The sequence below is a fragment of the Heptranchias perlo genome, chromosome 16, assembly GCF_035084215.1.
Source record: "Heptranchias perlo isolate sHepPer1 chromosome 16, sHepPer1.hap1, whole genome shotgun sequence".
NCBI classification, from domain to species: Eukaryota; Metazoa; Chordata; class Chondrichthyes; order Hexanchiformes; family Hexanchidae; genus Heptranchias; species Heptranchias perlo.
This window is the reverse complement of record NC_090340.1, coordinates 43,430,752-43,455,230: the sequence shown is the minus strand read 5'-3', so window position 1 is coordinate 43,455,230 and position 24,479 is coordinate 43,430,752. Positions and strand designations below refer to the sequence as shown.

The following is a 24,479-nucleotide window of genomic DNA, read 5'->3' as shown; positions in this document are numbered from 1 at the left end:
GTCACCACATAGCCCAGCATATTCCTCACTATCATTACCAACAAGCCAGGGGATTAACCCTGGTTCAATGAGGAGTGTAGAAGAGCATGCCAGGAGCAGCACCAGACGTACTTAAAAATGAGGTGCCAGCCTGGTGAAGCTGCAACACAGGACTACTTGCATGCTAAACAATAGAAGCAACATGCTATAGACAGAGCTAAGCGATTCCACAACCAACAGATCAGATCAAAGCTCTGCAGTCCTGCCACATCCAGTCATGAATGGTGGTGGACAATTAAACAACTAACGGGAGGAGGAGGCTCAATGAACATCCCCAGCCTCAATGATGGCAGAGTCTAGCACGTGAGTGCAAAAGACCAGGCTGAAGGGTTTGTAACCTTCTTCAGCCAGAAGTGCTGAGTTGATGATCCATCTCGGCCTCCTCCCAATATCCCCACCATCACAGATGCCAGTCTTCAGCCAATTCGATTCACTCCACGTGATATCAAGAAACAGCTGAGTGCACCGGATACAGCTAAGGCGATGGGCCCCGACAACATCCCGGCTGTGGTGCTGAAGACTTGCGCTCCAGAACTAGACGCGCCTCTAGCCCAGCTGTTCCAGTACAGCTACAACACTGGTATCTACCCGACAATGTGGAAAATTGCCCAGGTATGTCCTGTCCACAAAAAGCAGGACAAATCCAATCCGGCCAATTACCGCCCTATCACTACTGTCAATCATCAGCAAAGGGATGGATGGTGTCATCGACAATGCTATCAAGCGGCACTTACTCACCAATAACCTGCTGACCGATGCTCAGTTTGGGTTCTGCCAGGACCATTCAGCTCCAGACCTCATTACAGCCTTGGTCCAAACATGAAGCTGACTTCCAGAGGTGAGGTGAGATGAGAGTGACTGCCCTTGACATCAAGTCAGCATTTGACCGAGTGTGTCAGCAAGGAGCCAGAGTAAAATTGAAGTAAATGGAATCGGGGAAAACTCTCCAGTGGCTGGAGTCATACCTAGCACAAAAGGAAGATGGTAGTGGTTGTTGGAGGCCAATCATCTCAGCCCAAGGACATTGCGGCAGGAGATCCTCAGGGCAGTGTCCTCGGCCCAACCATCTTCAGCTGCTTCATCAATGACCTTCCCTCCATCATAAGATCAGAAATGGAGATGTTCGCTGATGATTGCACCGCGTTCAGTTCCATTCGCAACCCCTCAGATAATGAAGCCGTCCGTGCCTGCATGCAGCAAGACCTGGACAACATCCAGGATTGGGCTGATAAGTGGCAAGTAACATTCGTGCCAGACAATTGCCAGGCAATGACCATCTTCTACAAGAGAGAGTCTAATCACCTCCCCTTGACATTCAATGGCATTACCATTGCCGAATCCCCCACCATCAACATCCTGGGGGTCACCATTGACCGGAAACTTAACTGGACCAGCCATATAAATACTGTGGCTACAAGAACAGGTCAGAGGCTGGGTATTCTGCGGCGAGTGACACACCTCCTAACTCCCCAAAGCGCTTCCACCATCCACAAGGCACAAGTCAGGAGTGTGATGGAATACTCTCCACTTGCCTGGATGAATGCAGCTCCAACACTCAAGAAGCTCGACACCATCCAGGACAAAGCAGGCTGCTTGATTGGCAGCCCATCCACCACCCTAAACATTCACTCCATTCACCACCAGCGCACCATGGCTGCAGTGTGTACCATCCACAGGATGCACTGCAGCAACTCGCCAAGGTTTCTTTGACAGCACCTAGAAGGACAAGGGCAGCAAGCACACCTGCACGTTCCCCTCCAAGTCACACACCATCCCAACTTGGAAATATATCGTCGTTCCTTCATCGTCACTGAGTCAAATTCCTGGAACACACTACCTAACAGCATTGTGGGAGAAACTTCACCACACGGACTGCAACGGTTCAAGAAGGCGGCTCACCACCACCTTCTCAGGGCAATTAGGGGTGGGCAATAAATGCTGGCCTTGCCAACGACACCCACATCCCATCAATGTATAAAAAAGACAGCCAGTTGTTGCATCTTGCCTGTGCTGGCTCTTTGGAAAAGCTATCCAATTAGTCCCGCATTCCTGCTTTTTCTCCATAGCCCTGCAAATTTCCCCCACAAGTATTTATCAAATTCCCTTTTGAAAATTGCTAATGAATCTGCTTCCACCACCCTTTCAGGCAATGTATTCTACATCATAACAACTCGCTGTGCAGAAGAAAATGTTCCTCACGTCGTCTCTGGTTCTTTTGTCAATCACCTTAAATCTGTGTCCTCTGGTTACCGACCCTTCTGCCACTGGAAACAGTTTCTCCTTATTTACTGTCAAAAGCCTTCATGATTTGGAAGACCTCTATCAAATCTCCTCTCAACTCGAAGGAAAACAACCCCAGCTTCTCATGGCTCTCCATGTACCATCATTCCTGGTACCATTCCAGTAAATCTCTTCTGCACTGTCTCCAAGGCCTTGACATCTTCCTAAAGTGTGGTACCCAGAATTGAACACAAAACTCCAGCTGATACCTAACCAGTGTTTTATAAAGGTTTAGCATAACTTCTTTGCTTTTCGACTCTATGCCTCTATTTATAAAGCCAAGGATCCCATATACTTTTTTTTAAAAAAACAGCCTTCTCAACTTGTCCTGCCACCTTCAAAAATTTGTGTATACACATTCCCAGGTCTCTATGTTCATGCAGCCCCTTTAAATTTGTACCATTTAGCTTGCATTGCCTCTCCTCATTCTTCTTGCCAAAATGCATCACTTCACACTTCTCTGCGTTAAATTTCATCTGCCATGTGTAAGCCCATTTCACCAGTCTGTGTCCTCCTGAAGTTTATTACCATCCTCCTCATTGTTTACTATGCTTCAGAGTTTTGTGTCACGTACAAACTTTGAAATTATGTCCTGTATACCCATGTCCAGGTCATTAATATATATCAAAAAGAGCAGTGATCCTGATACCAACCCCTGGGGAATACCACTGTATACCTCCCTCCAGTCTAAAGAAAAACTGTTCACCACTACACTCTGCTTTCTGTCACTTAGCCAATTTTGTATCCACGCTGCCACTGTCCTTTTAATCCCATGGGCTTCAATTTTGCTATCAAGTCTATTATGTGGTACTTTATCAAATGCCTTTTGAAAATACATGTACACCATGTAGCACATTCTTCACTTGTGAGCCTAGAGAATGTCAACAAGCTATCTAACGGCAAGACCAACCTTATGCTGTCCTCCTCAGACACCCACACATATCCACTTTCCAGCTGTGGGAAACTACTGACTAGCAGGAGCCGCTTTGCAGCTTGCTAGCTCAGGGACACTAACACCAATTGCAGTCCAATGACCACAAAGCTTTAATAATGTCCACAATACAGTTACCTGATAAATTGAATAAAAGGCCTTAAACATCTGTCTGCAAATTGGGGTTTGTTCTCTTTTAATTTGCCATTGTAGAAAAACATTTAAACATTTACTAAAAGGCCGCAAAGGCTGTCGTGATTTGAAAGGAGTATTTTTTGCAGGTGAAAATTAAAAATGTTTTAATCTTTCAGTTGATATTCCTGACCAGATCAATTGATATTTCTATTAGAAATGAATAACTATTGTTCTACAGCTATATCTGCTTGTTGATTTTAAATGAATGTCCTATCTCTTCCAGAGAACACTATAGCTGAGCATGTATGGTGCATTTTGAATTTAAATTAAATTTGCAAATGATCAAAAACAAATAGAAGACCAGAAAAATGTTTTTAAAAAGTTGGCTACGTGCTCAAGTTACTTCCTTGACGTTGCTTTTTTTGTGTAAATCCATTTTTAAAGTTTCCTGCTCTTCGAGAAGTAACTTAATAACTTGTCCTTTTTCAAACTTATTTTTCCCTCATTTTCATTCTTATCCTCTTAAACCCCCATTCCAAAGCCAGATTTGGGCTTGTGGGGAAACCCCCCCCAAAAATATACCAAATCCTTTGTCTGGTTTTACGAAAGATGGCATATGGAAGGTGGTGGGCAGTAGGCAGAGGCTAATTTAGATCATTGGGAGTTGATCATAAAAAGTAAACATTATGAAGAGATGAGGTGAAAGCTATTGAGTAGTCAGGCTTTCCATAGCCCTTAAGTACAGCTGGCTTTCACTTAGAGTGATCCACGTTGGCAATAGCATAGGTCTCTCCAGTGACTTCCACACGTTCGATTGTGTTAATGGCTGAAATGAAGCAGCAGCAAGGGTTAATCCCATTACTTGACTTCCTTGATCCCATGTGTGACCCCTGGAGATTAGCCAAAATGGTAACACGTGTGTCTTTTCAATTCCATTGATGTTACTGAAACCCTGCAACACAGACTATTAGGGTTACTAACAGTCTGTTTCTGAAAACTAATTTTACTATATGCCTACTTAAAACATGATGTGGAGATGCCGGTGATGGGCTGGGGTGTACAAATGTAAGGAATCTTACAACACCAGGTTATAGTCCAACAGTTTTATTTGAAAATCACAAGCTTTCGGAGGCTTTCTCCTTCGTCAGGTGAGTGTCGGATTCCTTGAAAATTACTGCATATATAGTCACAGAACAATGCCTGGTGATTACATATAATCTTTCCAACTGCCCGTTATCAAGGCAATCAAAGGAATTGAATAGTGTTCAGACAGAGAAACATTAGATACCAGACTACTGAATATACAAACGGCCAGAACCAAAGACAGGGAGGGAGAGAGAGAAACATCCGAAAGGAAGAGAAAGAGAGAGAATGACCAGTTGTATTAAAAACAGATAACTTATTTTTCGCTGGTGGGGTTACGTGTAGTGCGACATGAACCCAAGATCCCGGTTGAGGCCGTCCTCATGGGTGCGGAACTTGGCTATCAATTTCTGCTCGACGATTTTGCGTTGTCTTGTGTCTCGAAGGCCGCCTTGGAGAACGCTTACCCGAAGATCGGTGGCTGAATGTCCTTGACTGCTGAAGTGTTCCCCGACTGGGAGAGAACCCTCCTGTCTGGCGATTGTTGCGCGGTGTCCGTTCATCCGTTGTCGCAGTGTCTGCGTGGTCTCGCCGATGTACCATGCTCTGGGGCATCCTTTCCTGCAACGTATGAGGTAGACAACGTTGGCCGAGTCACAGGAGTATGAACCATGTACCTGATGGGTGGTGTCCTCTCGTGTGATGGTGGTATCTGTGTCGATGATCTGGCATGTCTTGCAGAGGTTGCCGTTGCAGGGTTGTGTGGTGTCGTGGACGCTGTTCTCCTGAAACCTGGGTAATTTGCTGCGAACGATGGTCTGTATGAGGTTGGGTGGCTGTTTGAAGGCGAGTAGCGGAGGCGTGGAGATGGCCTTGGCGAGGTGTTCGTAGTCATCGATGACATGTTGAAGGCTGCGGAGAACATGGCGTAGTTTCTCCGCTCCGGGGAAGTACTGGACGACGAAGGGTACTCTGTTGGTTGCGTCCCGTGTTAGTCTTCTGAGGAGGTCTATGCGATTTTTCGCTGTGGCCCGTCGGAACTGTCGATCGTCATATCCCGTTCTTACGAGGGCGTCTTTCAGCGTCTGTAGGTGTCCATCGCGTTCCTCCTCGTCTGAGCAGATCCTGTGTATTCGCAGGGCCTGTCCATAGGGGATGGCCTCTTTGACGTGGTTAGGGTGGAAGCTGGAAAAGTGGAGCATCGTGAGGTTGTCCGTGGGCTTGCGGTAGAGTGAGGTGCTGAGGTGCCCGTCTTTGATGGAGATTCGTGTGGCCAAGAAAGAAACCGATTCTGAGGAGTAGTCCATGGTGAGTTTGATGGTGGGATGGAACTTGTTGATGTTATCGTGTAGTCTCTTCAGTGATTCTTCGCCGTGGGTCCATAGGAAGAAAATGCCGTCGATGTATCTGGTGTATAGCGTTGGATGGAGGTCCTGTGCAGTGACGAAGTCGTGCTCGAACTTGTGCATGAAAATGTTGGCGTATTTGGGTGCGAATTTGGTCCCCATGGCTGTTCCGTGTGTTTGGGTAAAGAACTGGTTGTCTAAGGTGAAGACATTGTGATCCAGGATGAAGCGGATGACGTCTGGAGATTGGCTGTTGTTGGTGTTGAGTACTGAGGCTGTTGCAGCGATGCCGTCATCGTGGGGGATACTGGTGTAGAGTACCGAGACGTCCACCATGGTGAGAAGTGTTTCTGGTTCAATTGGTCCGTGGGTGCTGACCTTTTGTAGGAAGTCTGTACTGTCGCGACAGAAGCTGGGGGTTCCCTGTACGATGGGTTTGAGGATGCCCTCGACGTATCACGGACCAGTTGAACCAGGAACACTTCTCACCGTGATGGACGTCTCGGCACTCTACACCAGTATCCCCTCGATGACAGCATCGCCGAAACAGCCTCAGTACTCAACACCAACAACAGCCAATCTCCAGACGCCATCCCACAACTCATCCGCTTCATCCTGGATCACAATGTCTTCACCTTCGACAACCAGTTCTTTACCCAAACACACGGAACAGCCATGGGGACCAAATTCGCACCCAAATACGCCAACATTTTCATGCACAAGTTCGAGCACGACTTCGTCACTGCACAGGACCTCCATCCAACGCTATACATCTGATACATCGACGACATTTTCTTCCTATGGACCCACGGCGAAGAATCACTGAAGAGACTACACGATAACATCAACAAGTTCCATCCCACCATCAAACTCACCATGGACTACTCCTCAGAATCGGTTTCTTTCTTGGACACACGAATCTCCATCAAAGACGGGCACCTCAGCACCTCACTCTACCGCAAGCCCACGGACAACCTCACGATGCTCCACTTTTCCAGCTTCCACCCTAACCACGTCAAAGAGGCCATCCCCTATGGACAGGCCCTGCGAATACACAGGATCTGCTCAGACGAGGAGGAACGCGATGGACACCTACAGACGCTGAAAGACGCCCTCGTAAGAACGGGATATGACGATCGACAGTTCCGACGGGCCACAGCGAAAAATCGCATAGACCTCCTCAGAAGACTAACACGGGACGCAACCAACAGAGTACCCTTCGTCGTCCAGTACTTCCCCGGAGCGGAGAAACTACGCCATGTTCTCCGCAGCCTTCAACATGTCATCGATGACTACGAACACCTCGCCAAGGCCATCTCCACGCCTCCGCTACTCGCCTTCAAACAGCCACCCAACCTCAAACAGACCATCGTTCGCAGCAAATTACCCAGGTTTCAGGAGAACAGCGTCCACGACACCACACAACCCTGCAACGGCAACCTCTGCAAGACATGCCAGATCATCGACACAGATACCACCATCACACGAGAGGACACCACCCATCAGGTACATGGTTCATACTCCTGTGACTCGGCCAACGTTGTCTACCTCATACGTTGCAGGAAAGGATGCCCCAGAGCATGGTACATCGGCGAGACCACGCAGACACTGCGCCAACGGATGAACGGACACCGCGCAACAATCGCCAGACAGGAGGGTTCCCTCCCAGTCGGGGAACACTTCAGCAGTCAAGGACATTCAGCCACCGATCTTCTCCAAGGCGGCCTTCGAGACACAAGACAACGCAAAATCGTCGAGCAGAAATTGATAGCCAAGTTCCGCACCCATGAGGACGGCTTCAACCGGGATCATGGGTTCATGTCGCGCTACACGTAACCCCACCAGCGAAAAAAATGTTATCTGTTTTTAATACAACTGGTCATTCTCTCTCTCTCTCCTCCTTTCGGATGTTTCTCTTTCTCTCTCCCTCCGTCTTTGGTTCTGGCCGTTTGTATATTCAGTAGTCTGGTATCTAGGAGCCAGTTTGGGTGCCGAGGCACTGTCTGAACACTATTCAATTCCTTTGATTGCCTTGATAAAGGGCAGTTGGAAAGATTATATGTAATCACCAGGCATTGTTCTGTGACTGTATATGCGGTAATTTTCAAGGAATCCGACACTCACCTGACGAAGGAGAAAGCCTCCGAAAGCTTGTGATTTTCAAATAAAACTGTTGGACTATAACCTGGTGTTGTAAGATTCCTTACATTACTTAAAACATGCACATAGTACTAGGTTTTCATTGTTGTGTTTATTTTCCTAAATGAGGATGCCTTTACCAAATTGCTTTTTTTCCATTCTCTGAATATGATTGTCGCTGGCATGGCCGGCATTTATTAACCATCCCCAGCTGCCCTTGAGAAGGTGGTGGGTCGTCTTCTTGAACCGTTGGAGTCAATGTGGTGAAGGTGTTCCCACTTTGTATTGCAATCAATAAAACACAAAAACATCTCAAGCTTAAAGATCACAAATGTATTAATCAAAAAATTAAAAACATATTTTATCAATACACTTAAACCAAATATATCCAAAAGGAATTGTTAATTAGTTTCAGAACAGACCAATGAAAATCCACAATGTGAGCACAGACTGCCATCTGGGATCATCTTGAAAGAAACCCTTCCATAAATATAAATTCCCTAAATGTATACAACTGCATCTTTCTTTCACTACACAGTTGGCACGTAGATCACAATTAAGAAACTAGAAAAAAGGTAAGTGGCCTCACTCTTTCCTTTAAATTTTTGCTTTCTTTAAATAACAAAAAACAAAATCACAATTAGGTAAAAGTTACAAACTTCTTTTGCAGCTTAGAGCTCATTGTTTCAATCAAGAGAGTTGTGGCCAATGTTCAAACGTAGAGGAATAAATAAATAATGGGAGTCTTGCAGTGTAATCTGATCTCTGATTCACCTTCCGACAACATGCGAGCTGATCGCAGCATAAATCAAACAGAATGATATGCCAGTCTCCCTCTTTACACAAATGCACTATGATAATTTTGGGTTATGTGGACAATTTCTTGAACAACGTGCATGTTACTCTTCATCGCCAAACTACTGACGGGAATACGATGAAATACAAGCTGCCATATACGAGAGTTTGTTAGATTACAGATCTGATATTACAGGAACTTCGAATTGGACATCGTAAATAACAGATTCAAAAAATAATTAAAACCACTGTCCCTTTCCATTGATGTACAGTATTTGTCAGTTTCATATAATTAAAGCAAGAGTATCAGTTATCACTGTATCTTGGAATAATTCTATCACTTCAATAATAAAATTTTGAAACAAACAAATATGAAGTGCTTTTATGTTATATATTTTAATGAAGTTCTATAAAGCTGAGAAAAACAAATATAAATTTTATAAGCATTGGGTTTTCTGACTTGTATGCTACGGAGAAAATAAATAATGCAACTTTAGTTAAGACTGTAGATTATAGGTTGAAATCGCTGCACTAAATAAGTGTTGAGACGTGCTAACTTTTCGGCTCATTATTATGGATCCATTAGGGATCTAATGGTTTACTGTTAAGATCTTGCCTCGGCACCCAAACTGGCTCCTAGATCTACAAGGATCAGAGTTGAAAGATCTGCATGTTTAAGCTGTGATCCTCCCGCTTCGGATGACTGTATTAAAACCGGTTTTTAAACTGAAGCCACATCTGCTCAATCCTTCATTTAGTTCAGGCAGGCTTTGTGGTAAATGGGATTTCATAGATAAGCAAAACAAGCCACGTGATCCCAGCCAGTCTTCCTTGCACCCCGGCCCCCACTATATCCTCATTGTGCCTCCCAGTTGGGAACCTCTGGTCCATTGGGGAAAAACAGCTCATTAGCATGTTAACTTCTGTCATCCTAGTCTTTTTAAAAATTTGTCTGAATATACTATGTTTTTAAAAATCAAACGTTAAAATAATTCTTGTTATTTCCAAATCATTGTGGAAAAATGGTCAAAACAATTCCAAAAAGTGAGAGTCAGGAAATTTCTAACACAAAATCCAGACACCAAAAGTTTTATGATGTGGAGATGATAATTACTAACATTTTCAGAATAGAGTCATAGTCAGAAAATTAAACATAATTCAAGCCATGTTTCCATCCCTGCTTCACTCCAATCATCTCCTTGGCTGATTCTGAACTTGACAATATACAGCAACAGTAAAAACAGGAGATTTTTTCTTGCGCTTTATCAACTGTGCTCTCAAGGAGGGGGAAAAAATGCTTTATGCTCCCTCAAACCTTTTCAGCCAGTACAATGAAGTTTACAAAGGAATTCTAACTGATACAAACAGCAACCATCATTTTATATCTGGATAATGGCTTAGGCACAATATGACACTGGATAAACAATGCCCTCTAGATGGCAAAGTGGAGTTTTAATAGCCATCCAGAAAAGACTTGATCCAGGTCACTTCACATAAAATAATGTATGGCAACTCTTCTCTGTGGTTGATAAAACACTACTTTGAAGAGCGGAACGACCAGGATAGGGCCCGAAAGTGGGGAAGCTGGGGGACTTGAAACAAGTGGCAAGGGACAAGTGAGCCTGGCTGCCCAAGCCAACACCCCAACCAATGGACAACTGTGACCCCAGGTCAGTTAATCAAGGCAGGAGATGGGCTGAAAGGAGGAAAAAGAGGGGTTCCCATTACTTAAAAAAAGTGGCAAGTCAGATAGATGGCCTTTCTCATCTATTTTTCCAAGTCCCAATTCTCTTCAACAAAACACATTAATTTGTAACCGAATTATGCTGGTTTGGAGAGAAAATGAAATTCTTCTGCACAACACTTTCCAATAAACAATCAGTGTACAAGCTTCCTAGTAAACAGACATTGTTACTTCCTTGGTGTGCTTTTTGACAATTTCCATTCCTTAAAAAACCACGCAAAAAAATCTACTAGTGTGGCTGCTAGATGACGGAAGCTCAAGCTGGAACAACTGGTGTATGGACGGACTGAACTGAACATCCCTTCAACTGCTCCCTTCCAGATTAGTACAAAAGAAGAGGAGGAGGATATATTATTCCTCTGAGCTGTGTGGAAATGATTTCTACCCCAAGGCTAGGCTATTCAAATAGCTCAAGAGCAACAAAGTCATGAGCTTGAGTTATGGCAAGCACCAAAAAGTAGGTCGCAATTTGTATCCCTTAACTTGCAAGTAAACGCTCTCTCTACATTTTTTTTTATTCGTTCATGGGATGTGGGCGTCGCTGGCAAGGCCAGCATTTATTGCCCATCCCTAATTGCCCTCGAGAAGGTGGTGGTGAGCCGCCTTCTTGAATCGCTGCAGTCCGTGTGGTGAAGGTTCTCCCACAGTGCTGTTAGGAAGGGAGTTCCAGGATTTTGACCCAGCGATGACGAAGGAACGGCGATATATTTCCAAGTCGGGATGGTGTGTGACTTGGAGGGGAACATGCAGGTGTGTTGTTTCCATGTACCTGCTGCTCTCGTCCTTCTAGGTGGTAGAGGTCGCAGGTTTGGGAGATGCTGTCGAAGAAGCCTTGCGAGTTGCTGCAGTGCATCCTGTGGATGGTACACACTGCAGCCACTGTCTGCCGGTGGTGAAGGGAGTGAATGTTTAGGGTGGTGGATGGGGTGCCAATCAAGCAGGCTTCTTGAGTGTTGTTGGAGCTGCACTCATCCAGGCAAGTGGAGAGTATTCCATCACACTCCTGACTTGTGCCTTGTAGATGGTGAAAAGGCTTTGGTAAGTCAGGAGGTGAGTCACTCGCCGCAGAATACCCAGCCTCTGACCTGCTCTTGTAGCCAGTGTTTATATGGCTGGTCCAGTTAAGTTTCTGGTCAATGGTGACCCCCAGGATGTTGATGGTGGGGGATTCAGCGATGGTAATGCCGGTGAATGTCAAGGGGAGATGGTTAGACTCTCTCTTGTTGGAGATGGTCATTGCCTGGCACTTGTCTGGCTCGAGTGTTACTTGCCACTTATCAGTCCAAGCCTGGATGTTGTCCAGGTCTTGCTGCATGCGGGCTCGGACTGCTTCATTATTTGAGGGGTTGCGAATGGAACTGAACACTGTGCAATCATCAGCGAACATCCCCATTTCTGACCTTATGATGGAGGGAAGGTCATTGATGAAGCAGCTGAAGGTGGTTGGGCCTCGCACACTGCCCTGAGGAACTCCTGCAGCAATGCTCGTTTGTCCTCGATTCCTAGCCTTGAATATGATCTATCAATATCATCCAATGGGCAAATTTTCATACCCATTTTTGAGAAGCCAAACATCTGAAGTTTACGTTTTTATATGATAACTGATTATTAAAAAATTCTAACTTTATTAAAATTGCCTTTGTTGTACACAGTGCACTTTGCATGATCTTCCAACTGCAATCATGAGTACATAAACTGTAATCAGTGAAACAGAAAAGTAATGAAACATTAACAAGAAATGTAACACCATATGCTTACTATTAATCACCAGTAATAGGTCACCCTCAGTCCATTATCGAGCTCTTAAATATCATACTGTAACCAAAGAACGCAGCAGCAGCACTTGTAAATGTATAGAAACTAAACTTTTACGAGGTTACACAGTGTTGCAAAAGAGCTGGTCACTCACAATTGTCATAATCCTGTGCATCAGCATCTGCTAAATCACCAGTTATCCTCAATTGCCTGTCTGTTACAGCATACCTCAGTGCACTCCAATCCATTAGCAAAGCATTGACGATGCATCTTACATATTTTTCAACTTCAGCAATGGGTCTCTTCCTGCCCCATGCAGTCACCCCCAGAGAACCTGAAGGATCCAAGCTTTGCCTCGCGCTCATCTATATGCTGTCCCTCATCTGCAGACATGGGACCAGCTCCTATACATATGCTAATGATACCCAGCTGTATTCTACCACTTCTCTTAATCCTACAATCAGCTCTGTGCTGTTAGACTGCCTAACTGGCATTGAGTGGTGGGTGAGTTAAAGTTTCCTCCAACTGTTAGATTGAAACCAGTGTTTTTTGGTTTCCTTGGTGCCCTGTTCAACAGTCAGTTTCAATCCCCATCTGAAAATCAGCAAAATTCCTTACTTCCACTTTTGCAGCATCGCTTGTCTCCATCCCCACTGCCTTATCCACATTTCTAACACTTCAACTCAATTTCTCCAATGTTCTCTGCATAAGCCCCCAATTCCCTTTGCCTACATAAACTCTCTGTCCTACTCACCCACCACCTCGCCCTCATCCATCTACAATGGCTTCTTACCCTCCAACACACTGAATTTAAAATCTTCATCTTCAAATCCCTACTTGGCCTCACCTCACCCTATTTTTGCAGCATCTGTCAGTCTTAAATCCCCACACAAACAAGGAGGAAAAGTGATTGTGCCAAGAAGGGTAATTCAAAGTCTATATGTTGCGTCACCCTTGGACCTGTAGATGGCATAGGTAATTAATTGAAGCTTCTCAAGTACCTGACAAAATAAATCCAACTGCTGGTTAGTCTCTTGGTATAACGTATTGAATTTAAGGATCTTCAACGCAGTAAACATTCCACAACCAACAAAATCAGTCACTGCATCACAACTAGTGAATGCATGCGTATCAATAATAAATGTGCAACGTCCACCCTTCTTTGTTGACAACCTTTCTGATGTTGATATATTTTATGTGTCTTCGTCCCACCTTTCAGATACATTTGAAAATCTTTACACTGAAGCCAAGCACTGCAGGAGAACACCTATATCTTCAAAACACAATTACTACTGCTTCCGAGTCAGGTTGAGATACACGAGTCGCATGTGGTTTTAAGTATCTACTTCCTCTTATATGCATTGCAGCATCTCCACTTCCATAGTACAGCTCTCGCAACAGATTTTCAACTTAAGTTCTGACACTGTCACGATTCCCGGAAGGTCTGATATTCCTTTTTTCTATCAGCTTTGCAGTTCCTGCTTTTCTGCAGATCTGTGTGATAAAATCCAGCCGATTCAAGTACAGCATATTTGGGATGCTATACTTTGAACTTTTCTTTCTAAGTCACTATTTTAAATGAAGAAAAGTGCTTTGGTATTCTGCTGTAAGGTGCTAACTGCTTCTGTTATGGCACTGAATCTCTTGTGACACTTGGAATTTGAATTCCTTTGTCAAACCCCTAGTGTTTGGTGAACTGGGCCTTTTCAAAAAACATTTTCTGATCCCAGCTGAACAAGAGAAATCTCCTGTTCCAAAGTATTCTTGTACCTAAGGATCAGCAGGTAAATAAGACATCTGCACATAGCTGGTGTTACTTAGGAAGGGTTAAACATTTAGATTTCATTTCATGAGAACACATTGGTATGGGTTTCATTTTTCACCCAGGTGGTACCGACTAAAGTGCCTGGCTTACAGATTATTAGTAAATGAAATTTACACCTAAATATTAGACATGATATTTACAGCCAGGCTTTCAACAATGGAACATGGGAACAAGAGAGAGAGTTTGAGGTGCAGTTCCAGTGAAGTCACTACAATTTTCCCCCTCCATTAGTGCCATATGGTATTCTGCTGACAAAATCAAATCCCTTTATGAAGGACTGTATAAGGGTCGAAGACTTGCCCGGGCTAATTCTGCTTGTGCATGGTCTTGAAGCTTTGACATTAAACCAGTATTTTAATCCATATTTCCCAAAAAATGAATACAAGATCATATGGTTAACCACTAACAGTACTACCAAGCCATCTACATCAACACAGGTAGGGAGCCTAGCACACTATGGTACCAAAACCTCCCTGGCACCTGTTGATGTCAAGGTTCGATGGCGTAGGCTATAAAATGTCTACCTGATCATGAAGAGCCCAATTCTTTTTCTCCTTTGGATGAAACAATGGAGACGCTGTTTCAACCAGTGGTGTTTCAGTGGAGTGGTCCTGGAAATAAGCATGATGCACTATCCAAGATCTAGATCTTTCAGATTACTTAGAAACAGTATTTTAAAGAAGAATTTTGAAATTCAAAGAGAGAAAAGCACATCTGGCCCATGAAGCCTGCTCCATCCAGAATCCATGTACTGTATATTTATTCTATTTTGGGCTTCCCTGTTGCCACGTCATTTGATGATCCCTACTTTAAGGAAAGTGAAGTTCCTTCCCGTACTTCCCTAGGAAAAAATATTGATGTTATCACTATAACCACGAATCCCACTTCTCAACAAATACAAGATCATTAAGTTCCTTTTCTGTGTATTAGGTTCTCTAAACTCATCTACCTTTACAATATTTAGGATCATAATCATATCTAATACTATAGTGGTTAGATAATACAAACTAGGGCCTTACTCCAAAAAAATGTTCGGGAAAACCAAAGGGTTAAAACAACTATTTCATATTCTTAGTGATTCTGAGATCTTACCTTCTTCCCCGATTGTTTCTCCACCATATCGATGTTGAGTGGGTAATCTTCCGATTGTGGTGTTTTCGAACACCCACTCTTGGGCATCGTTCCTCCTTCCCACGGCCGTCACCTCATTCAAGCATCCATTCCGTCATCATCGACAGTCTGCAGTAAGTGAACAAAGTGGAATTTAGAGCGCCTTATTTCAACTGACTGGCCAAACTTTTAACAATTCAAAAATTAATTCGGACTTGATACATTTTTGATCAGGAGTGGAGCCAAAATTTTCACATCAACTGTGGCAGGGGATCAGGTAAGTGAAAAAGGGAATGGGACTTACCTTGCTTTTTTTAAAAAAAATCCTTTTTGTACTTCTTTGTTAAGAAAATATTACCATGCTTCAAATTTCTGTAGTTTCCCTAACAATTCCTTCTTCTGCTTTACTATTCCACCTCCAGCTCTCAAGGTGATCTCACACAATGCTCCAGTGCTGCCACATTAAAATTCCAACTCCCAACTGTTTATGCATCTGTAGAAATGAACTACGTGCCATCTAGTTACTTTTGATATTGCAGGGATTATCAGTCAAGTGCCACTGCACGATATCAAGTTATTTTACAGCAAATTTCACCAAAAAATTTCACTAGCTTCTCTCTTAGAAATACAATTAGCAAATTCACCAACCTTGTCCCCCCCCCACCTCCCCTTTGGGGGTGATCTTTGGCGGAGGGGAGCCATACTCAAAGGAGTATGGGTTAGAGACAGGGCTACGACAATGTAGCACCAATTATCTGACCTGGACTGCCTTCAAATACGGTTCCCCATTGGGAGAGCGAGTGAATTTCCCCGAACATCCAAATCATAGACGTATCCAGCAGCACTACTTGCAGCCATAGTCACAGCTTCATTTTTGGGAAAATTGTGGCCTTTACCTTAATTTTTAAACTGTGCTTCTATTCCAGAGTTTTTAAACTCAATTGGGGGTGGGGGAGTTCCACTGTCAGGTTATGCATTCACTGAGGGGTGGGGTGGGGCATACGATTTTCTCATTAATTTCCAACAGGTCAAAGTGTTCCCAAAAAAAAACCTTCACGTACACATGCACACTTTTGATGGAACAAATAAGATGTCTGTGCAAGGAAATCCGATTCAAGTCTACATCAATTATTTTTCCTAGCTTCTTTCTTCTGCAACACCATAGAACGCAAACCAAACATATTAAACACCCTGTTCAATATATGCATTGGTAGGTCAAATGAAACTTGAGGGATAAAGATTCAGAAAATCAATCTTGAATCGATTTTAAGTTATTGCAGTCATAACAGTCACCACCATAAATTGTTGCAGTGCCTGTTCTCCTTTCTGTGTATATACTGCTGGCATGTTCACACGAAGTGTTAAAGGAGTGTTGTTCCTTTATTTCGAATACAGAATAAGGAGTTTACATGTCGAAAGGTAACACTTACAAGAGTATGACGGTCAGCATTTAACAGATGGGGTGAGGTGCTCAAAAAAGGTGTACTGCACTTGCAATTTTTCTCCACTTTTTAAAAAAAAAGACACACCAGCATCTTGTATACACTATAAATAAACACTGTAGGCATTTTAATTTGCAACAGCTGAAAATATAAACAACTGTCCTGAAAACACTGAACCCAACTGTAAATTCCAGGTACAATAATTTCCAAGGAAGAATTTATTCTACAAGATCATAAATGTTATCTCTTTTAAAAGAAAAACTCCCCTCATGCTGACTTGCTAATTAGAACCACTATGTGTGTGTAGTTTTGAATTAAGTGTATTTGGGGCACTGTAGTGCAATGTTTCAGCCCTCAGCCTAAAACCTCCAGACATCCTTCTCCACTGCTCACTATATGCACTGGAATGTTTATGAACCATTAGCAGTTTTTCTAAAGCTGCTTTTATGTTGCAGCCTAGGTCTTGGAAGAATAACCCAAGTGCTCCACTCTCATACATTTATCTTTGAAAAGTGCAGCGAGTCTACCCATAAACCAGCTGCACAGTGAACCATGATACTTTGTGCATGTGCAGATTTGCTGTGACATTTTGATCAGTGTGCACAAAGTTCTAGTGCCATGGTGTCACTATCAGGATCATGCTGCTGCCAAGGAAGATCAGTGGCAGCCAGGAAGTCTTCGTATTTTTAAAAAAAAGGATTTTCTTGGCTGCTGATCTTAAAAATCCAGTGTGTTTAGCTTGACATTGTTGCTCGCTGCATGAGACAACAGCGCAAGAGCAATAAAAGAATAGCTTAAAATTGCTTTACAAAAAATAAGAAGCAAATTGGTGCTCAGAGAATGCCCAAAACAGCAATTTGGGAATACGGCTTTCAAATATTACAATGTCCAGGGTAACTTTTCAAAACTGCAGTTACAAAGAATCAGCAATCGAATTCCCCCAAAAGGTACACTGAAAATCATTATTTTTTTAAGGACGTAAAGCAAGGGCCCAACATTCCACTGAACATATTAAGCAAAAAGTGATACTTGGAGTGCAAGACAGGGAACTGAGACATCGGGCTGGATTTGCTGAAAAAATAACGGCGTCTGAACGACGCACAAAGTTACTAATGCGCAAATTGGCCAGCAACTTGTAAGCAAGGGAGATGCCCAGTGAATTACGAATCACCACAAAAATTTCTGGCCGATTTGTGCCGCTCCGCCGTTAGCTTCACGAAAACAGAATCTCGCACTTAATCGCCTCATGATTTTCATGAAGTTGCTGCATTTGCACATTAATCTCACCACAGAAAGTTAATTCTAGCAATTATCAGCCTAAGTACCTTTTTAATGACGTGATAATTGTTAATGACTGCCAAACAACCTCCCTTGCCCAGAAAGTAAACAATTCTCAGTGTGGAGTCTCATCCCTTCAGGTTAGGTAAATGTTTACCTGACGAAGGAGGAAGCCTCCGAAAGCTTGTAGATTTCAAATAAAAATTGTTGGACTATAACTTGGTGTTGTAAAATTGTTTACAATTGTCAACCCCAGTCCATCACCGGCATCTCCACATCATGACCCCTTCAGGTTATGAATTGTTTTAGGAGATTTTAATAATGTCAAATTTTTCATTTTCTTTTCTTATTTTTCCTTTGCTCCTTATTTACCCCTCTTAATCCAATCTTTCTTTCCCTCCCTTTCTGTACCTGATTTGACATTGAATTCACCCACTCTAATTCAACCTCCTTCCTCTGTTTATTTCTCAATCCTTTAATCTCATTGGTTAAGGAGATACACCGTTTGTCCCGTTGTTCACCAAGGTCCCATATGTCTTGTTGCCCTCGCTGCGCCATAATCAGTTACACTTCCAGCAACTTTGTGGACAAAAAATGTTAAAACCTAAACATGCAATTGTTAGTCCAACTAAAGGGGCAGGCCACGCGATGCCCCGTTCCAGCAAAATCTCTCTCATCATGTTTGCCCAGATGTACAAGAAATCTACAGCGGGAAATATTCACAAAACAGAGGCCAAATTGAAATTCATCCCAGTAAAAACAAAATAATTAGAAAAGCCAAAGATACCAATGTGCACAAGTGGGAATGCAAAGAGTAGTGAAGAGTAGCAAAGCGCTTTGGGACGTCCTGAAAGGCGCTATATAAATGAAAGTCTTCCTTTATTTCACTGGGAGAACAATATAATTCAAATACTTAGTAGTACAGTCTATTCCTGTTAATTCAAAGTAATTTTTTGCTTAAAAAAAATGGAATTATCCAGGGCAAGTAAGGGATGGGCAAATAAATGCTGCCCTTGCCAGCAACACCCATACCCAGAGAATTAGTTTTAAAAAATATATAAATCTTTTCAAATTCTCTTCCACAGCTTTGTCCCCACTCTACCTCTACAACCTCCTTCAGTATTACATCCTCTCTTGGACTGTTTGGTCCTTCAACTCTGGCCTTTTGTGCAACCCCTCCCCACCACCCAGAGCCTTCAGCTAGCTTCTATCCTTCAACTGCTCCATCTCCTATATTTAAAAGCCTTCTTAAAACCCATATTTTCAACCAAGCTTTTGATCACTCTCTCACCATAACTCAGCACCTATTCATTTTTTCTTCCCTCTATAAAGTACTTTTGAAAGTTTTCTACATTAAAGGCAATGTATAAACGCAAGTGGTTGAGAAAATATTTTTTTCCAATACCTTTTACATAGAATTAACAGCACAGAAACAGGCCACTTGGCCCAAATGTTATAAATTTACTTTTCATTAGTTTCCATTTTTAAATCACCTAGTCATCTAGCTTGGAGAATACTTAGTTTGCTTATACTTTTCTTGGATACATACTGACTTTGCATTTATTATTGGTGTTAATTTTTCTCCAAGTGAGATATCTTTTCCTAGTTAATTCCCTTCAGTGTTTTCCTTAGTCCTTTACCTTTTTAAAAATCATATTTTTGCCCCGATTTTCTAATAACCTTTAAATTTAATCTTAAGGTAACGAGTCCTTAAAGACTGCACCATTTCTGTATTATCAATGCTATCTTGATCAGGAACTAGGAGAGTTATATAAGTAAGCAAAAGGTAAATTAAAAAAATAATTAAATGAGCAAAACTTGCAGTTTGCAGCAAATCCTACAAGTTTGGTCACTTTAAAAAAAAAAGTGGGGAATTGAAAAGTGGGGATAAGGAATCAACAGAGTTGAACAATTACCATGAAGGAAGAAGGTAGAGATTTACACATCAGACATCAGATTTTCAGCAGCCATAGCACAATATAAGCAGTGTGCAGTGTACAAATACTAAGGTTAAACACCAATACAAAAAGATAGAGTGGGTTTCATGATTTACCATGACCACTCTGGTACATCAAAAGTATGCAAGATTGCAGCCGAAATCTTGAATTAAAGTCAACTATAACCATGTAATTCACAAAGAATCACAATTTCTACACATAGCAGTACAAAAATCAGCATCTGTAGTAAACAAACCAATTTTATATTTATATTGCACCCAAACAGTACTAAGCTTCAAAACAAATAGCATCTGTACATCTGGATATGCATACCCCAATATTTTCATGATATAAATAAGAGATTTGTTTTATATTTTCATAGTTTAGGATTTTGAGAGACTAAAATACTAGAATACCAACGGTAGACATGCTTTTATTTGTATTAAAATTATTCTTACAATTTTCATGGGAAGACTCAACCAACAAAAAGATAATACTATAGATTGTTGACCTGTATACAGTACACGTGGGTAGAGTGTGGGCACATTACTTTAACGTTATGACTAATACGCACATCCCTCTAAATTTATACTATGCAAATTTGAACTGTTCTATAGCATGTGTTTTGTCATCCTTCGACAGTAGTCAACGTACAAAGGAATGGGTTATGCCGATACGGTTAGATGAAGAGGGCTGGGCGGAGGCTCACATGGAGCATAAACACCAGAATGGACCAGTTGAGTTGAATGGCTTGTTTCTGTGCTGTACAATCTATGTAACCGGGAATTTGTCATCATCCATGTTGCATATAATTGCATTTTTCTGAACAGCACATGCCGTTCTTTGACCAGAGGAGGCAGCAAATACCAAACAGTGCCACAAAGCAATACATAAAAATTTAAACCTAACAATGCTATGAATATTAAGTTAAGATATGAATATTGATTTTCTTTCAAAGAATATTGAATACAGTCCCCACTACTTACACCGTCCCCGTTTATCCCGTACAACTGCCTATATTGGGCAAATGGTGCTGAACGTTTACTATAGCCTTCAACTGCAATTTAAATTACAACTGTCAATTTAAATCCAATCGGGAATTCAGGAGAAATCTCTTTATTCAGAGAGTGGTTAGAGTGTGGAACTCGCTACCACAGAAGTAGTTGAGCAGGAAGCAGGAAAGGCCAAGATAAGATTCGGCAAGAAGAGCTATACCACTGCAGTAGCAGTTTGGGTGGAGCAAGTGATGGATTGTGCAGCCAGACAATGAGGGAGGCTTTGGTAAATGCAAAGAAGTGGGAGACTATTAACCAGATTTTAAACTGAGCCAGAATGTCAATAGATTCACTCACAATGAGACGGTCGATGATGAGTGCCTTATCCGTAAGCGAGCATTCTGGAGGGTGATGCGGAGCAGGCTAGTGTATGATCAGTAATGATAGAACCATGGGAGTTTAGCGGAACAGGTAAAAAGGATGGGGAGAAGATAAGAGAAATTAATAATACAGCAGTGAGCTAAGCAAGATGGTATTTGGGAACAGGGGATGAGACAGTTGTCAGCACTTGATTATTCTTCCCATAACCGTTCTCCTTTATAACACTTATTTACGTGATTATACAAGATGTGCCCTGCCTTTAATTCCCACGGTGAATATACAGTTCTTGGTGAAGCTGTTATTAGTACAGCAATGCCCAGAAAGGGTTTCTCTGCTCTCCTGGCTGACCTCCCACCCTGCATCCACCGTAAACTTGAGCTCATCTGAAACGCCGCTACCCATATCCAAACTTGCAACAAGTCCTGTTCACCCCCGGTGCTCACTGGCCTACATTGGCTCACGGTCCAGCAGCCAGGTTTTAAAATTCTCGTCTTTGTTTTCAAATCCCTCCATGGCCTCGCCCCTCCCTATCTCTGTAACCTCCTCCAGCCTTACAACCCTCCAAGATTTCTGTGCTCCTCTAATCCTGGCCTCTTGCGCATCACCGATTTTTTATCACTTCTCCACTGTCAGCCGTGCCTTCAGCTGCCTAGGCCCTAAGTTCTGGAATTTCCAACCTAAACCTCTCTCTCCCCTCCTTTAAGGCACTGCTTAAAACGTACCACTTTGACCTCACCTGTCCTAATATCTCATGTGGCTCGGTGTCAAATTTTGTTTGATAACACTCCTGTGAAACGCCTTGTGATGTTTCACTACGTTAAAGGCACTATATAAATGCGAGTTGTTGTTGTTGTTGTTGTTGTTGATAATCCCCAATGACCAGCATTTGAACATGTGATCTTCTGACATGGTCCAAGCTTTGCAGATGCTGGTTGCAATATCTGAAATCAGCATCAAAGCACCTCAAACATCCCCTTTTGAACCCAGGATAGCTATCAATTCCCTTCTCAGCTACACAAGAAATCTTCATTCTAAACAATACCATTAGTCAATAAAATTCTGAACTATTTAACAGCATACACAAAAATATACTTTTTTTCCTTCTGCTCAGCCCTCAGTTATTCGTATATATTTTGCCTGCCTTATTACAGTGGCCTCAGAATTGTAGGTTCGTAAGAGCAGGGCAAAAGCTACAACTCTAATAATAGGTTCTATCACTCGCACTCACACCTTGTCCACAGCAGCTGGAAATCTCAAACATTCAGTGCACAGGTGAAATTGCCAACTCGGGTCCCAGGACAAAAGGGCAAACCTATATGGTAGAAACATCTTGCCAGCACTTATTATATTAAGTGGCCAATGTTATAAGTGATGGATGAGCAATGCTAAGCAGGTACTATGCATGAAATAATCTGAATTGATTTGGGGGATAAATAAAATACGGGTAATCATAGTTGTTAAAGAAAACAACAAAAAAGATTTTTCAGTTATGTCTGTAATTTATCGTCTCACAATATGGATGGGAGAGCATTTGCTCAGTGAGTCACTGGAAGACCAAAAAAGGTTCATTGGTATAGCAAGAAACAACTGGTGTCAAGAATGAAGTACGGTACTTTTAATAACAACATACATGGCTTACCATTATAGTTGTTTAGTGAATAACGTACACGTATATGTATACACACTTTACCCCAAAATACTGGAAATTTACCAAATAAAGTGTCAAAAATCAGAATGTTCTGGAAAGGGGCAAATAAATCTTGTACATGATGCACAATCATAGTACCATAGTAGGTGCAGCACAGGAGGCCCATCGTGCCTGTGTCAGCTCTTTGAAGGAGCTATCCAATTAGTCCCATTCCCCTGTTCCTTCCCCATAGCCCTGAAAACGTTATCCTTCAAGTATTTTTCTAATTCCCTTTTGAAAGTTACTATTGAATCTGTTTCCATCACCCTTTCAGGCAGTGCCTTCCAGATCATTACAACTCGCAGCATAAAAAAATGTTGTCTCATGTTGCGTCTGGTTCTTTTACCGATTACCTTAAATCTATGTCCTCTGGTTACCGAGCCTTCTGCCACTGGAAACAGTTTCTCCTTATTTACACTATCAAAACAGGTCATGATTTTGAACACCTGTCAAATCTCCTCTTAACCTTTTGTGTTCTAAGGAGAATAATCCCAACTTCTCCAGTCTCTCCACATAACTGATGTCCCTCATCCCTGGCACCATTCTAGTAAATCTCATCTGCATCCTCTCTAAAGCCTTGATATCCTTCCTAAAGTACAGTGTCCAGAATTGAACACATTACTCCAGCTGAGGCCTAACCAGTGTTTTATAAAGGTCTAGTGTAACTTCCTTGCTTTTGAACTCTATGCCTCTATTAATGAAGTCCCGGATCCCATGTTTTTCCAGCAGCCTTCTCAACTTGTCCTGCCAACTTCAAAGATTTGTGTATTGTGCACCCCCAGGCCTCTGTGTTCTTGCATCCCCTTTAAAATTGTACCATTTAGTTTATATTGCCTCTCCTCATTCTTCCTACCAAAACGCATCACTACACACTACTCTGCGTTAAATTTCATCTGCCATATGTTTGCCTGCCTGATTACAGTGGCCTCAGAGTCTGTCTATTACTATCCTCCATACTGTTTACTACATTTCTGAGTTTCGTGTCATCCGAAAACTTGGAAATTATACCCAAGTTCAGGTAATTAATATATATCAAGAGCAATGGTCCTAATAAAGACAACCATTCATCTCTACTCTCTGCTTTCTGTCCCTTAACCAATTTTGTATCCACGCTGCCACTGTCCCTTCAATCCTATGGTTACTAATCTATTATGTGGTACTTTATCAAATGCCATATACAAAACATCAACCGCACTACCCTCATCAACCATCTCCGTTATTTCAAAGAACTCAATCAAATTAGTCAAACACGATTTTCCTTCAACAAATCCATGATGACTTTCATTTATTAGCCCATACTCTTCCAAGTGCCAAATTTATTTTGTCCCAAAGTTTCTGCACCGACGCTATGCTGACTGGCCTGTAATTGAGGAGTTTATCCCGTGCCCCTTTTTTGAATAGGGGTGTAACATTTGCAAAAACAAAAAAGGCTTCTGACTGCTAACCAATGCCCACTGGAATGGGCATTTGTATGCACATTAGGGCGCAGCACTGTAGGGATTCACTATAAATCCTAGAAATGGATAAGAAACTGGCTGAAGGATAGGAACAACAGGGACTTGTTAAGAGGTGGGTAT

General features: G+C 42.3%; 1 protein-coding gene across 2 annotated transcripts in view; it reads right to left on the bottom strand.

Annotated features, from left to right (window-relative positions):
* Positions 1-24,479, bottom strand: part of ankrd11 (ankyrin repeat domain 11) — a 220,112-nt gene that overhangs the window by 82,209 nt on the left and 113,424 nt on the right. For both annotated transcript variants that reach the window (XM_067998032.1, XM_067998031.1), the window contains one exon: positions 15,165-15,311. In XM_067998032.1, the coding sequence (XP_067854133.1) occupies positions 15,165-15,251 (87 nt within the window). In that variant the 5' untranslated portion in view covers positions 15,252-15,311. The remainder of the gene's footprint in view (positions 1-15,164; positions 15,312-24,479) is intronic.